Source organism: Triturus cristatus, chromosome 5_2 (genome assembly GCF_964204655.1).
Source record: "Triturus cristatus chromosome 5_2, aTriCri1.1, whole genome shotgun sequence".
Classification (NCBI taxonomy): domain Eukaryota; kingdom Metazoa; phylum Chordata; class Amphibia; order Caudata; family Salamandridae; genus Triturus; species Triturus cristatus.
This window is the reverse complement of record NC_140588.1, coordinates 1,013,016,590-1,013,031,155: the sequence shown is the minus strand read 5'-3', so window position 1 is coordinate 1,013,031,155 and position 14,566 is coordinate 1,013,016,590. Positions and strand designations below refer to the sequence as shown.

The 14,566-nt window shown below is 39.9% G+C and overlaps 1 protein-coding gene across 1 annotated transcript in view; it reads right to left on the bottom strand.

Moving 5' to 3' along the window:
* Positions 1-423: 423 nt before the first annotated feature.
* LOC146829593 (adrenodoxin-like) overlaps positions 424-14,566 on the bottom strand; it is a 106,743-nt gene continuing 92,600 nt past the window's right edge. The window contains exons 3-4 of the mRNA XM_085608291.1: positions 8,551-8,680; positions 424-5,534 (exon numbers count right to left, since the gene is read on the bottom strand). Of these exons, the coding sequence (XP_085464417.1) occupies positions 5,414-5,534; positions 8,551-8,680 (251 nt within the window). The 3' untranslated portion in view covers positions 424-5,413. The remainder of the gene's footprint in view (positions 5,535-8,550; positions 8,681-14,566) is intronic.

The window sequence follows — 14,566 nt, the reverse complement described above, 5'->3', positions numbered from 1 at the left end:
TCTAGCTTGTTTTAACCCAGCAACGTTCCAACACATACTTTATAAGCTAACCATTGAGGTATTCTAAAGTTAACAGTTTCTAACCTATCTTCAGTGTTAAGATGCTTCCCTGGTCCAGATTTGTATAAAATTGTATGTGCTATTTCCACCCGTTCTGACTCGTATGGTAAAGCGGAGATTTTAATGCAACACAAACATAAATACTTGTCTACTACAGTATGATTTTAGATTTTAATTTGTTGATTGTCGAATATCATTCTATGAAATCAATAATTGAAGTGGAAATTAAAGTTTCTTGGAAAACTGGCTAAAACACAGATTTTTTTTAATTTTAATAGTTTCCGTTTTATAATATGCAGCATTTGGAATTATTGTGATGGTTTTTATTAACTTATAACAATAAAATTGACTCAGAGACTATGGCATATTTACAATATGGTTTTAATATATTCTTTTCTCCGTACACTTAATCTAAAAAATATGCCATCTTTAATTTGCTTTTGCCGTATACATGTATGTACATCACACCATATATTCATTACACAACAATTAGAAAACTTTAGATGAAGATACTGTAGTCATATATTTGTATTTTTCAGTAATACATGTCTATGAGAGAACTCATTTTAAATGCGAAAGCACACTTGAATGCACACCAACGAAGTATAATGGTTATATGGAAAAATATATAAAAACAAAATCCAACATTATTTGTAAAACAGTATAAAACGTTCTGTTAATCTAGCGCTGGTGACGTATACAGTGCAGGCCAAGAAGTGGGATCTCATGTCATCATTCTGAAGCTGACACTTGCCCTCTTACATGGAGCAGTGAAACACCAAATAAACAGAAATACGTTATTTCAGGTGTTTTGCCAATGCATTTTTAAGACAGATTCCCATTGACAAATCTCACAGAATTTCCATACATTCTGCTTGGGAATATCCCAAAATAAACTTAAATTCAGAAAAGAATTGTTAACAAAACCTTGCTAAGAAAGTGAGGAATTTAATCCACAAAATGTTTTGGTGTCAAAAATTGCCGTATTAAAAGTGAGCTATCCAGCAGCACATTGACATACACACATTAAAATGTTTGCAATATTTATATATTCCAATATACCATGTGAGTGTATTGGAAAGAGAAGAAGAAGCAAGAAAGAGGAAAGAGGGGTTTAGGGAGACAGACAGAGAAAGAGAGTTCTCCCTTCCTTTCCACCACTGGAATTCAATGCCAACTTAGTAAGGCAGTAGACATTGGAACACATGATTTGTTCGTTCGACATGTTTTGGCATTCATACAAGCCAAACTGGTCTACTCTTTTTGGGAAAGTCAATGTCAGGCACATTCCTAGTGGTGGTGCATGAGAAGCTGCGTTTTTAATGTACTGGGTGGACAGCAGATGCATTAGTGAGGCCAAGCTTTTACAGTAGGCATATGTTTGGACATGCATACCCTTTACTAGGGTAAGGAATTGACTTGATTGTAATGCCTAATACCTATGGGGTGATGGTTTCTGGTAAGTGATTGGGTTTGTTGTGCAGGAAGACCTTCCTCTAATTATTATGATACATCCACATACAGAACTTTCATTTTTGTGGCAAGGAAAGATGCAAAGCTATCGCTTAGCTCCTGAGATCAAGGAGGGTGGCTGGGATTGGCTCTTTGCATCTGAACATTATGCAGATCATCAGAGAGTTTCCAGTGAGGAGACGATATAGGTCATGCCACCATATAAATTACCGAACTCTATTTATTTACAGTTTTATATAGTGTATGAACTACTTGTTAGTGAGCAAATAAAAAAACAGGATTTTCTCTTACAAAGAACATATATAATAACATACTTTCTAAATGTGGATAGGAGAAGAGGTAGGTTAGAGGGGGCAATCCAGGCTGGTCCATAGTTGGCTGCAGAGACAGGATACTGATTTCACAGAGAGTGATGGAGCAAGAACCGTCCCGGTTCCGGCGGCAGGGTAGGTCTACGAGCTTTAGCGTTCCCACACGCTGGACCCTAATTGAAGTCCTTATACCCGCCGGCAACTGTTGCAAGACTTCTTTGCTATCAGTTTAGGTTACCTTACCAAGCTTGTGTGGTGTGTAGATTTTTCGCATGTCCACCTTGTGTAGATAGTTCCACCACTGATCCTGAGGAAGTGACCTAACCGCTATGGCTACTATGGCACGAAACATGTAGATCCCTTTGAGAGTAGGGTATACATAACTAGATTCATCATTTCTAGCTTTAATACCCACCTCAACCACTTTTATTTTAATTAGGCGGTTTACCACAATAATAAAGTGTCTTTTTGGACGAACTGACCTATTTTACATTCACTTCACCTACACTCACATCTACACACACTAGGGCCCTTACCCCCACTGCACCCATCGGCAGGAACAAAAGATCCCCTGCTAAAGAGACCCAATTTTGGGTGCCCGTCAGGTATTGCAGCGCCGACCTGACGAGGGGCAGGTTCAAATGATGAAGCATGACACCTAGCTTGCTGGGTGTGTGAGAGCCCTAGTTCCAACAAGGGAATCTCCCTTTCTTCCCTCCTGCTTATCTAACAGCGGGGCCCACTTGGAACCCCTTACACGTGACAGTACTTTTTCTTATCTTTCTTTCTTATCTTCTTTAGAGGAACGCTGTACCTTTTCTTGTACACAAACTTGACGGGGTATGTACATTGGACCTCATTAAACTTACCCCTTTGTCCCTACGTTTGTTGATAAGGAGCAAGAAGATAACATGGGAAAGAGAAGACTTTAGAGGCTTAAACATGCATGGAAAGAGATGAAACAACAGCGATATAGGTCTAATTGGCTTAAATGTTTGAATACGTTTTCATTTTTATGTAACAATGAAGCACATCTTGACATCTAATCCAAGTGAGATGGCTGCCCCTGAGGAGGATTGTAAAATATTGAATTAATATTTTTAATCTAGTCTTGTGAGCTCTTTGCTCCTTATTTTGTTTCACAATTCAAATATTTTGGCTTGTTGGATCATAGTTATTCAAAATTTCAGATGTAAATGGCTCTGCAGATTATACATAGCAGTTTATATTTGATCTACATTGTCTATCAGCACACTGCTACAATGCTCCGCAATTCAATTATTTTATTCAGTTCTCAAAATAAGAGTGTCCATGGTCAGTCTCAAGGTCTTCTTTGTCTTTTCTGCACTTTCATGCCAAAGTAGATAACTTCTTGCCAACACGTTTCATTCCAATGGTATAAAACCAAGGAAATCCTCAGAGCTTACAGTAAATTATCCACTATCCATTAATAAAGAGGCGCTCAGACAGAAATAAAACAAGCGTGAAACGTGTATAAATCACCTTCCAGGAAATGCAAAATCAGTCAATGCAATAGGTTCCGGTCCTAAGTCAGCTATGTCTCTTGACTTCAAAAGGTTCCTTGGCTCACATGTGACTCCAGGCCTCGTGTATTCGACATTCTGTACAGTGTGGGATCACAGTAGGTAGTAATAGCACTGATGCTGGTACTCTGAATAAGATTGCTACAACTACTCAATAAGGGAAATGGCTAGAGTTTGGACCAACAGGCAGAAGTTGACCAGTGTCAGAAACAATTTTAAGGTTTTGGGGGTGAGCAGAGTAGCTGTAGTTGCTTGAATTGTGTGGTTAGTTTGTGGTGTCATTCAAAAGAAAAGCTTGATCTGGAAACCAATAAACTTAACTGCAGAAATTGGTAGAAGTTATCACTTTACTCTTCAACTAACCAGGTCTGTTGAAATTAAATGTACGATGTCTGCAAAGAAGAATTCATTTTTTACTTTTTCTATTTTTAGGGTTTAACTCATCGTCCAGCTATCTATTCTCTTGCCCCCTTTATTCATTTTGGCACAGCTGTGCTAATGAACTTTAATACCCAAACAATTTCCTGAATTTCCCCAAGGTGCTTCTACAACAAATGGCAATAAAACAATTGTAAACACACCAGACAATAAGGTCCCTATTGTGCAACATGGCAAATATTTGCAAAATACGCATGCACAGTTATGAATTGGACTGGCCACCTGCAGAGCTTCTATGTTGCTCAGAGACTTACCCTTCACTACACTGATTCAAAATGTGGGATAACATTTGTGTTCACCTCTAGAGTAGTGGTCAAGTGACTTCAATCACTATTCTAGTCATGCCCTCAATTATTATCCTGCATGGTAAATAGATGCAAAGTATATGAGGTTTGGTGCACACAAAGGTGGGGGGAATCATACCTGATGACTAAAGAGTCATAAAGCGGTACAAGCCTGAGCAGGTACACAGAGTGGGGCGATGGTGTAAGTAGTGTATCTAACCAGATGGACAGCAAGTACTCTTAGAAAGTCCTGAAAAAGTCTAACCAATTTGTGTAAAACTAGCCATATATGAAGCAAGCAGTAGAAAGGCCGGAGATACAGAGTGTTTCTTCACACACCCCGGGGGTATACGTGAGATATGTATTGACTGAAACAAAGATGTACAGGTTATGTACAAACTTTATAAACATCATTAGACACAAAACCAATCTCCTGTTGGTTGTGTTGAACTGCCCCACGGAGGTAGATGGAAAAGGAGAAATGATAGAATCCTTCACTGTGAGATGCCCTTGAGCTGCATTGTATGCAGACTATGAAAAGAAGGAGAATTATGGCTGTATCATCAGGTCAATATTTGGCTCTACAGTTTTAGGTTGAAATGTAGACAGTCCTGAGTGAACAAAATGCCCACAACTGAATGATTTTGGAATTTTTAGTGGCAGCCATACAACTAGGTCAGGGTATATGTTGTGTAATGTCTGGAATTTCACGTAACGCTTATTATGCAAAATTGCCCAAATAACGGCATTATGCCACATTGCATAATTATGTTGCATGCGCAGCACTAAAGCAAACGGCCTGAACACAAGCGGCTATTGCTAGCGCCAGTTGTTATGTCTTGCTATATTTTTATTGGGAAATGCCTCCTTGCTTCAAAAATTGACACAAGGAACATTTTACGATAAAATAGAATGTTAAATGATGGATATGCATTTTGCATAATTATATGTATTTTTGTGTGATTTTCCCAAAACTTCACATACTTACATAAATGCAAATTACAAATATTTGGCACACCCCACAGACATCTTAGGAATGCCATTATCCATTAAAGATGCCCCATGCTAAATTTCACAGGTTTTCATTGCTTTACACCCACAGCTCGAGCTTTGTAGACCAAATTGAATTACACCTGCCTTGGCTTTTCCAAAATCTCCTACTATTCTAGTTTGAAAGCCCTCGCCAAGTACAGAACTCCACACTGCCTCGCGCGTCCAGGCACAAGGAAAATCCATATATACTGCAGACTTTATGGCGACCCTCAAGACAGCCTTGGAAGTTCCAGTGGAGAGCAGCCTTTGATTATTGCTTGCTCTTCTGTCCCATCTCTGCCTCCCTCCTGGCATCGGCCACATCCGTAGGAACTCGCACCGTCAGCCCATCCATGGCCTTCTTCATACACACCTGGCAGCCAAGGCGAGACCTAAAAAAAGGAGATGTAGTAAGACTTCACAAGCCATGGAGAATCTTTGCAGTTTATTGGCTAACTAGCACATACATTCCAAAAATGAATTACAAAGCATGTGTCCAAGATCAGTTCTCGGACAGCATTTTATGAAATCTACTGTACATGCTAAGGTGGACTGGTGCCAGATATTACTGAGCGTTGTGAATGACCGCTGACCCCTAGTTTGAGAGATCTCAAATGAGTTAAGCACACTTTATCCTAAAGGTAGCCTGATCTTCCTACATGTTTCCATTGAAGACTGGGCTGCTGACATTACCACAAAACTCATAGGGGTATATTTACTAACATTTGACACAGTGCAGCGCGGCAACCAAAGTGCAAGGATGCGGGCGGGAAATCAAGCCTAGGTTTTGTAATGGGAGGGTAACATTCCAGTACAAAATACTATTCCTACACCTACTTTCAGAATGTCCCATGTCTGTATGTGTGCTGTACTGTCCAGCACACAGGCAAAGATGGAAACATTTGGAGAAAAGAGAACGCTTCTGCCAGGTTATGCCTGCCTTGAGGAGGTTTACATTTCTGGTGCAAAGGCCTGTCTATCTTTTTAGTAGATAGGGCTTTACATCAACATCCAACAACGGTACACCCTCTGGTTCCAGCAGAAAATACGTTGTTCCCTGGAAAGTAAATTCCAATTTTACACTTTGTGCCAGTTTCCGACACTTTTGTGATGCAAACCATGCCCAAAGTGTTAGAAAATATGCCCCTCAATTTAAATTCCTGAACAATCTCCTGTTTGTGCAAGACATTATCTCCCAAATTCAGAATACGAGTCTAATACTGAAAAGTATTAATTCAGCACACCTTCCGCACGGCTGGGTACTGGATAGCTTAAGCTTTGTAAAATTAAAAAACATCTGCATTACAGTAAGGTAGACCCAGGTATGTGATGGCAACATTTAACAAGTTATATCCAAGGGTACCTGAAGACAGAGTGACACCATAAACATGGCAGATGGTGGGCTTCATCGGTGTATATTAACAATAAAAACAGCATAGGGGATATACATGACAGGTTAGGTTAGGTGAAGTGAGGCTAGGCAAGGCATTTGTACAGCATGGCATGCACTCTGAAAGGAGTCATGCAAACTAGTCTTGACCCCACGACGCCAATCCCTGTTCACATTCTGCAGTTAAGGGTGAAGCAAGTCAGGCACATCCTCGGGCACGTCAACTGTAAGAAATACAATGAGGTCTCCGAAGATGCCAGCTAACGGAGTAAGACTCAAGCAATGACTTTAAGGCTCGGACTTCAAATAGTCCTTACATGGAAAAGGCAGCAGCAGCCCAACTCCTTTGGTTAATAGGTGTACACCCATAAATCCCACTGTAGGAGGCTCCACCAGGGGTGCAGAGAAATGTAAGTGTAGTCGTAGGAGTAAGTTTAAACGGAAAGACAAACGGCGAAGACAGAAAGAGCTGCAGGATGGTCAACAGATGCTGCAGCCAAAAAGGTCTGTATTGCGAATGAAGGATGTATTGCGAGTGAAGGATGTATTCAGAGTGAAGGATGTTTTGCGAGTGGAGGATGTATTCAGAGTGAAGGATGTATTGCAAGTGGAGGATGTATTGCAAGTGGAGGAGGTATTGCGAGTGAAGGATGTATTCAGAGTGAAGGATGTATTGTGAGTGGAGGATGTATTCAGAGTGAAGGATGTATTGCAAGTGGAGGATGTATTGCAAGCGAACGTTGTACTGCGAGTGAAGGATGTATTGCGAGTGAAGGATGTATTGCGAGTGAAGGATGTATTGCGAGTGGAGGATGTATTGCGAGTGAAGGATGTATTGCGAGTGAAGGATGTATTGCGAGTTAAGGATGTATTGCGAGTGGAGGATCTATTGCGAGTGGAGGATGTATTGCGAGTGGAGGATGTATTGCGAGTGAAGGATGTATTCAGATTGAAGGATGTATTGCGAGTGGAGGATGTATTCAGAGTGAAGGATGTATTGCAAGTGGAGGATGTATTGCAAGCGAACGTTGTACTGCGAGTGAAGGATGTATTGCGAGTGAAGGATGTATTGCGAGTTGAGGATGTATTGCAAGCGAACGTTGTACTGCGAGTGAAGGATGTATTGCGAGTGAAGGATGTCAGGACAGCAGGTCCATTAACACTCTAAATGAGTTAAGTGGCTGAAGCGCAATAGACGGGATTTCAAAAGACACTTCTGCTTGGGGTTCTGAGGAGACAATGTGCATAAATATGCCTTCTGCCGCTGCCCTTCTTCAGGATGAAAGAACTAATAATTAGACACAGGAGGGGAGAATGAGAAGACACTGGGATTTATTCATCATTAAGAAACTAAACATTAAATAAGGATTGGCAATTGATGATGCAAATCTGAACATGCACGTAGTAAATTCGTGAGCGATGGTGCAAATCCGAGCACGCACTAGTATTTGATGACTGAAGGTGTAAATCTGAGCATGTACAAGGATTACTGACTACAGTTCCAGATTACACAATCTGGAACCGCATTTGGAATTAATGAACGGTAATGCTAATCTGAACTTCCATGGTGAATTAAGGAACTATAGTACAAAGCTGAACATTTACTAGGAGTCACTGAGTGCTGATGCAAATCAGACCATGCACTCTGGAAAACAAGTTAAGGGAAAATCTGAAAATGTAGTAACAATTACTGAGTGATGGTGCAAATCTGACCATTTACTTATTATAGAGTGATGGGAAAATCTTCTACTAATACAAATATTTAACACTCTATGTTGAATTTGCATCACAACAATATCAACATGTATCACTATATTTATGTTACCTGCTGTTCCAGCAATGCCTTTACCTTCCTGTGTCTAGAGACAAATTAAAAACCAGACCACTAGATCTACTAGGTTTGTCAGTGCTTTTTTCTCTTCTGGTTATTCCCCAAACCACATCCCATCATGAAAGTAAACTCTCCCACAAAGGTCTAGAGACGTTTATCCACAAACAATTAGGCAGGTGCCACCTACGTCCCAGTGAGTCCGTATGCTAAGTCCAACATGTCCATCTCCTCGTCTGTGACGGGGTCCAACTGGTCATAGATCTTCTGTTCGAATATGAGATGGCAGGTTGAACAGGCTAGAGTCCCTTCACAAGCACCTGGGAGCGAGAGGAAGCAAGGGTTGAGTAATTCTTGATCAGAAAGAAACTTGACAGCAACAGTGAGGGCAGTGGCACACACACAGACTGGAAAAGTGTTTAGGTGGAACACCTCCATTCCCATTCTTGCCACATGGCCAGTACTGTAGAGGATAGGTTTGGGAAGCAAAACACCACAGAGGCACCTAGCCAGTTGGTAAAAGGTCCACTTTTACCGCGAAGGTGAAGTGAGGCATTAAAAGAACAAATCATCTTTTGCCAAAATAAACTGTGAACCTGAAAGTTGGACTAATGGATGGGGAAAGTATACCTTCCATGCACCATAAACAAACCTATACATTCCCATGTGCAAGGTGACCTTCCCTGTTCCATTCCTGGTCATCCACCTTTTCCTCCTTTCATCTGCCGACCACTGTATATAACAGACCTTCAGTCATGCCTATATCTTCCAGCCTTCAACCCCCCCCCCCCCCCAGAACCTCAGGAAGCTTGCTTGCAATGACATGTCTCCCCACTTCGACCTATTTTGCTACTAAACCCTCATGTAATTAAACATCAACCTGATATTTTATTTTTCTATCACTATCACATCACACAGAACCTCCAAAGGTGTCAATTGCCATCCAAAGCATCTGCGGGCTTAGTGTTATCAAATATATGTCCTTAGCCAGATAAGACAGATAATCAGTATCTTGCCAACACAAAAAAGGAAATTATATCTTTGTGCCTCACCCATGGCGGTTTCCTTACAAAATCTTGTCTGCTCATAGTAAACTCCTTCACGGTCCCATTGATGAAGGTTGGTGTTTTAGCTCCACTTCACTCTTTCGGGGGCAGTAACTGGGTTAATGTAATTTTTGCTTCTTGCAACAAACTCACTCACTCCTCCAAGTTATCTTTACAGTTTTCTTAATCCTAGAACCTCATGTACGAAGGTGTTTTGCAGCCTCTAAGCCTGTGATTTGCATAAAAGCAGGGTTTCAAACTGCACAACACAGTTTTACAGTGCATGAGGCTGTCATATATGGGTTGCCCAGGGCAGTATACCAGGGCAAGTGGGAGGGGAGTAATATTGTTTCAGGTGATTCTGAGGTGCACAGATTTCCCATACACAGTAAGAGCTTTTGAGACCTAATTAGGAGGGGTGTAGAACAAACAGCATTACCCCATTTGGGAATCACAATTTAATATATCAATGCTTCACAACCACAATTGCAGTCGCAACCCAGTGACCAGATATCGACACCTCAAAAGGGGTTGTATATGAATTGCAAAGGGGAATTTATGTCAGTGGGACAGCTCCCCTTTAGGAATCATATCAAGCAACTTCGGGGAAGTAAATAAACTATTGCCTGGTCCCTCCAAAAGTGTTTCTAAATGGGAATATATGGAATACCTGAAGGTGTCGAAGGATCTGACATGCACTCTTTCTTGAAATCTTCAATCCCTAAGATTGTTGGACTGACAGACATTTCTACTCTCATTATTCAAAAAGCCCATCACATAGGCCCGAAGACCACTTCTTCAAAGTGGTAATTTAAAGCTAGAGGTATCATAGTTCTGTTTCTGCAGTTTACTTATCTAATGAAAGTCCTTTTTGCAGCCAAGCAACAGAAGCAAATGCTCTGGTCTGGTCATAAGTTCTTCTTTTCCCAAGATGTGTCAATAGCAATGGCAAATAGAAGAAATACATTTTTAGACCTAAGTCCAGGGCTGGGATCTATAAAAGCTAGATAGGGGTGATCCATCCATGTGATGATGCAATTTTTTAAAAATCATAATACAAAACACATTTACTGATGAAAGACACAAAAAGCTGAAAGAACACTTTGCTCATGTTAGAGACAGTGACACATGAAACAGAGACAAGAGTAGTAGAAGCACTGTAAACACATACAAAGTAATACTAATACATATAAATGAGTTGCACTAATGAGAAATACTTATGAAAATGTTATTTATTAATGTTTACTGATGAATTCATGTTGTATTAATAGAGTGGCCTAGTGGCCATGTAGAAAAGTCGGTTCAAAAATGTGTAGAAACATGGTATGAACTTGAAACTTTGCATTATAATACTGGAGATGGTATAGTTAATGAAAAGTGACAAACTAATTTTGTAGAATTAATTTAGAAAACTATATACTTACATGAACATTGAGAAACATTTGGGGTAGTAGGGTATTTCTAAGCTTAGCTATTTTTATCGAATAACATGTGGTGAAATTTCTACTTTATTTCTTACTTCAAATGATGTATTTGCATTATATTTGATATTAATTTAGACTTTATTTCATATAATTGTGGTATGCCAACTTAAAGGGTTATTTCCAAATGTGCTTTCTCTAATGCTGACATGTGTCTTGACCTAATACAATGGGTCTTTAATAGCAAGTGAATGTTGCATTATTGGGTTCAGTACACATATAACTTTTCAACATTCCTAAATGTTTCTTCAATGTTCACAGAGAATTATTCCTGTAAGAACAGGTATTCAGCTGTTGCTCTAAATGGCAACTTTGTATTTCCTTTTCACCGATGTGAGGTCTATGTGGACTTTCAAATCTCCTATTTCTCATGACTATTATGGGAAAGCATATTACTGTTGAGAGTATCCTAGGTGACGTTATGTGAATCCGAACATATGACAATCTTTCTAGGGTGGTGTGATGCTACAAAACCAGGACTTTGTTAGAGACTTTATAAAAGAAGAAACCCCAGAGGCGGAGCAGTGCTAGACTTTTTCTTTTCCCCTTGATCGAGGACGCAATGCTTATCAATTTTAGATGCTCTTTAAGAACCATAATTTTACTTTTGGACTGCCTTGCTGAATGCTACAGTCAGTATCAGATGGACTCAATTTCTTTATGAACCAATTAATTTCGTATTACTTCGCCCTATGCCGATAGACTCGCCCTTAATGGACTCTAAACCTGAGCCCTTTCTAAAAAAAAATTCTTTAGGATTTTGAGCTGTTAGACAATCAAATTATACTTCTGCTTTTAATGGTAGTGGGACTCTAGGTTAGAACATTTAGGGCCTCATTACGATGTTGGTCGGTGGTCCCGACATCGTAACTAGGACGCGACCGCACATGGTGCAGTTGCAAACTTCCATTTTACAATGGGAGATTGTGCTGCAATCCGAAACTGCCCGCAGGACAAGCTCCCATTGTAAAAGGGACTTTTTTGCACATCCCTGCACCGTATGGCAGAACCTCACGGTGTCTGCTACAGGGTGCAGGGATAGGGCAACAACTGTATGGTCAGGGGAGAAGGGGGCCCTGCTGGGGGCCCCAAAGTCACTTTCTGACAGCCTTTCTATGTGGGAAAGGCTGACATGGAAAGGCTGTCAGAAACCAACATCATAACCACCCGAGGGTGGAAATGCTGTCCTTAAGGGATTATGAGCGGTTTCCGACTGGCCGATGAACTTATTGGGCCTGTCGGAAGCCAGTTGGTTTGCCCAGCCGGTTTACACTCCAACCGCAAAAGTTGTAATTCGGCAGTCAGAATGTTAATCAGTGGTTGGAGGCTTTCTGTCTGACATCGAAATAGGGCCCTTAATCTTTAATAGACTATAAGCGAAATCTAAAAATCTTATTAATACACTTATGAATGAGGGCATTTGGTTAGTAAAACAAAATTCAACTGTTTCTTTATTTGTTCTGATATTTGACTCAACAAAGAATTTTTGAAGATAGTATTTGTGCAAATTTACCAATTTAGGACAAATGCATACGATATGATCAATAGTTTCAAATGTGTAACTACACAGATGACAAGAGTTGTTGTTCCTGAGAATGAGATTCCAAGATTTCTCAACCTGAGCCGAAGGGATGTAGAATCTCAGGAATTTTCTTTACATTACAGCTTCTAGGTTGGAATCAAGATAACGTTGCTTGAAGTTGAGCTATGATTTATTTAGTAAGTTGCTGTGTTTGTAATTAAATAGTGACTTCAAATCCCAAGTTTGGCAATTCAATTTCAGTTTGTTTTACCAGGTTCTTCCATTCAGTTTGGGCCATAGATGACAGCATTTCAAAAGCTTGAGGATTGTGATGTTAAATTACTTTACTAATGTCATCCAAGTTGAGGTTAGAATTTTTATATCTGTTTTGTTTCAAGTCCTCCAGAATTACTCCTTGTATGGTGAGGCTGTTGGCATTAACACAGTCAAATAAGTAATTCACTATTGAAGCGTTATGAAACCTTTGTAAAGATTGTGTGTTTAGTTCTAGCCTTATCTTACTTTGCAGGGTCGAGGTTTGCAGTTTCAAAAGTTGTTGAATATTTTGCATACCATTTAATTTTAACTGTGTTAATAGTTTTTGTTTAAATACCAAGGATGAATATAATAAAAAAAGGGCTTAGTTTTGATGTTAGACCCATTCTTTATTGACTTATTCTTCTTCCTCCATAGCACTTTGAAAACAATCTCAGAGCTTTTGCAGTTTCAATCAAATTTTGCTTCTTGATTTTCAAACAAGCTGACCAGGAAAGTCCAAACTCAATGTTTACTCCCCTAGTATGCATAGCTGTATTACTGTTCTATAATTGTGTTTCCCGGATCCCAAGCCATTGGTTTTACTTTTTTGTTGAATGTTACAACGTTTGGTCCTGCAAAGTTGACATTTAAGTCATTTTCTAGGTTGTAGGCATTGACATTGGACAGCTGAAGCATCGTTGCTTTTGCGGTTCAGGAGAGCATGACAATATTGTCAGCATATGCCAGACGAGTGATGCCATAACTGCTAAGGTTTGAAGGGAGGCCATCTAAATACTTCGGGAGGTCAGAGATGTACAGCAAGAACAATAACAGGTCTAAAATACAGCCTTGTTTATGGCAGTATGAGGTATACATTTATGGTGACAGGATGTTTGTGGAGATCAGTTTAACTCTTACCCAGGTATCCTTGTGTAGTTCTCTGTTATGAGATGAAATAGTTCTCTACTAAGAGATTAAGTAGATTTGGATCAATATCCCAGTTCATCAATTTATTTGAATTCAGCTGAAAAAAAGCTAGGGCTCAGGCCCCAGTGCACCACAGAAGTTGGCACTTGTGATTCTCATTGCCATCAGGAAGTTGTTCAAGCATGCTAGTAGCAACTTCCAAATAAGCGCCATTTGTTGTGGGTAACATGATGCCTAACGGCAGCAGCCATATGTCAGGTAGGCCAAGAAATTAGTTCTAGCAGTACAATCATTAACCCAAAGCCTGGCACAGGTGATGGTGGGAGTTTCACTTGTGGTCAGATGTGCTCCTGTTGTTCAACTGAGAGATGAGATTGAGTTGGAGGTTGATATTGAGGATGAGATTGAGGATGAGGATGAGATTGAGATTAGATGAGATGAGGTAGGTGAGAAAAGCAACTCAGAGACCGAATAGCTGTTAATGTCAAAAGCAAAACAAATCAAGAGCAGTTATGGATGCTAGGTGACCCTAGTCTGAAGGATACCATCTCCACCATCACAGCAATTGAACAGTCCAAGAGGTGGCTAAAAACTGTTAGTGAAAGGAAATTGGATTATAAGTGTGGGGGTGTTTGTTGTATTAACAATTGTGTGGTCAAGGAGGAGGGCACTCTCAGGGAAAGTGAAAAACAATGAACCTGTTATAGGTGCTCAAGAATGCTGTTCGGGGTTGCCTGAACTGCTCTAGTGTTTTAGCGCATTTTGTACAACATGCTTAAGGGCATGGAGCTTCCAAGATGATATTGATGGAGCAGGTGGTGCAAAATTTTGTATACCTCCTCTATTTTTGCATGAAAATACTAATTATATAATCTATTAATTATAATATTATTAAACGACTGTTGCATGTATACTAATCAAAATTATTAATACTAAAATACACATGGGATTTGTTAATTACATGGCTAAATA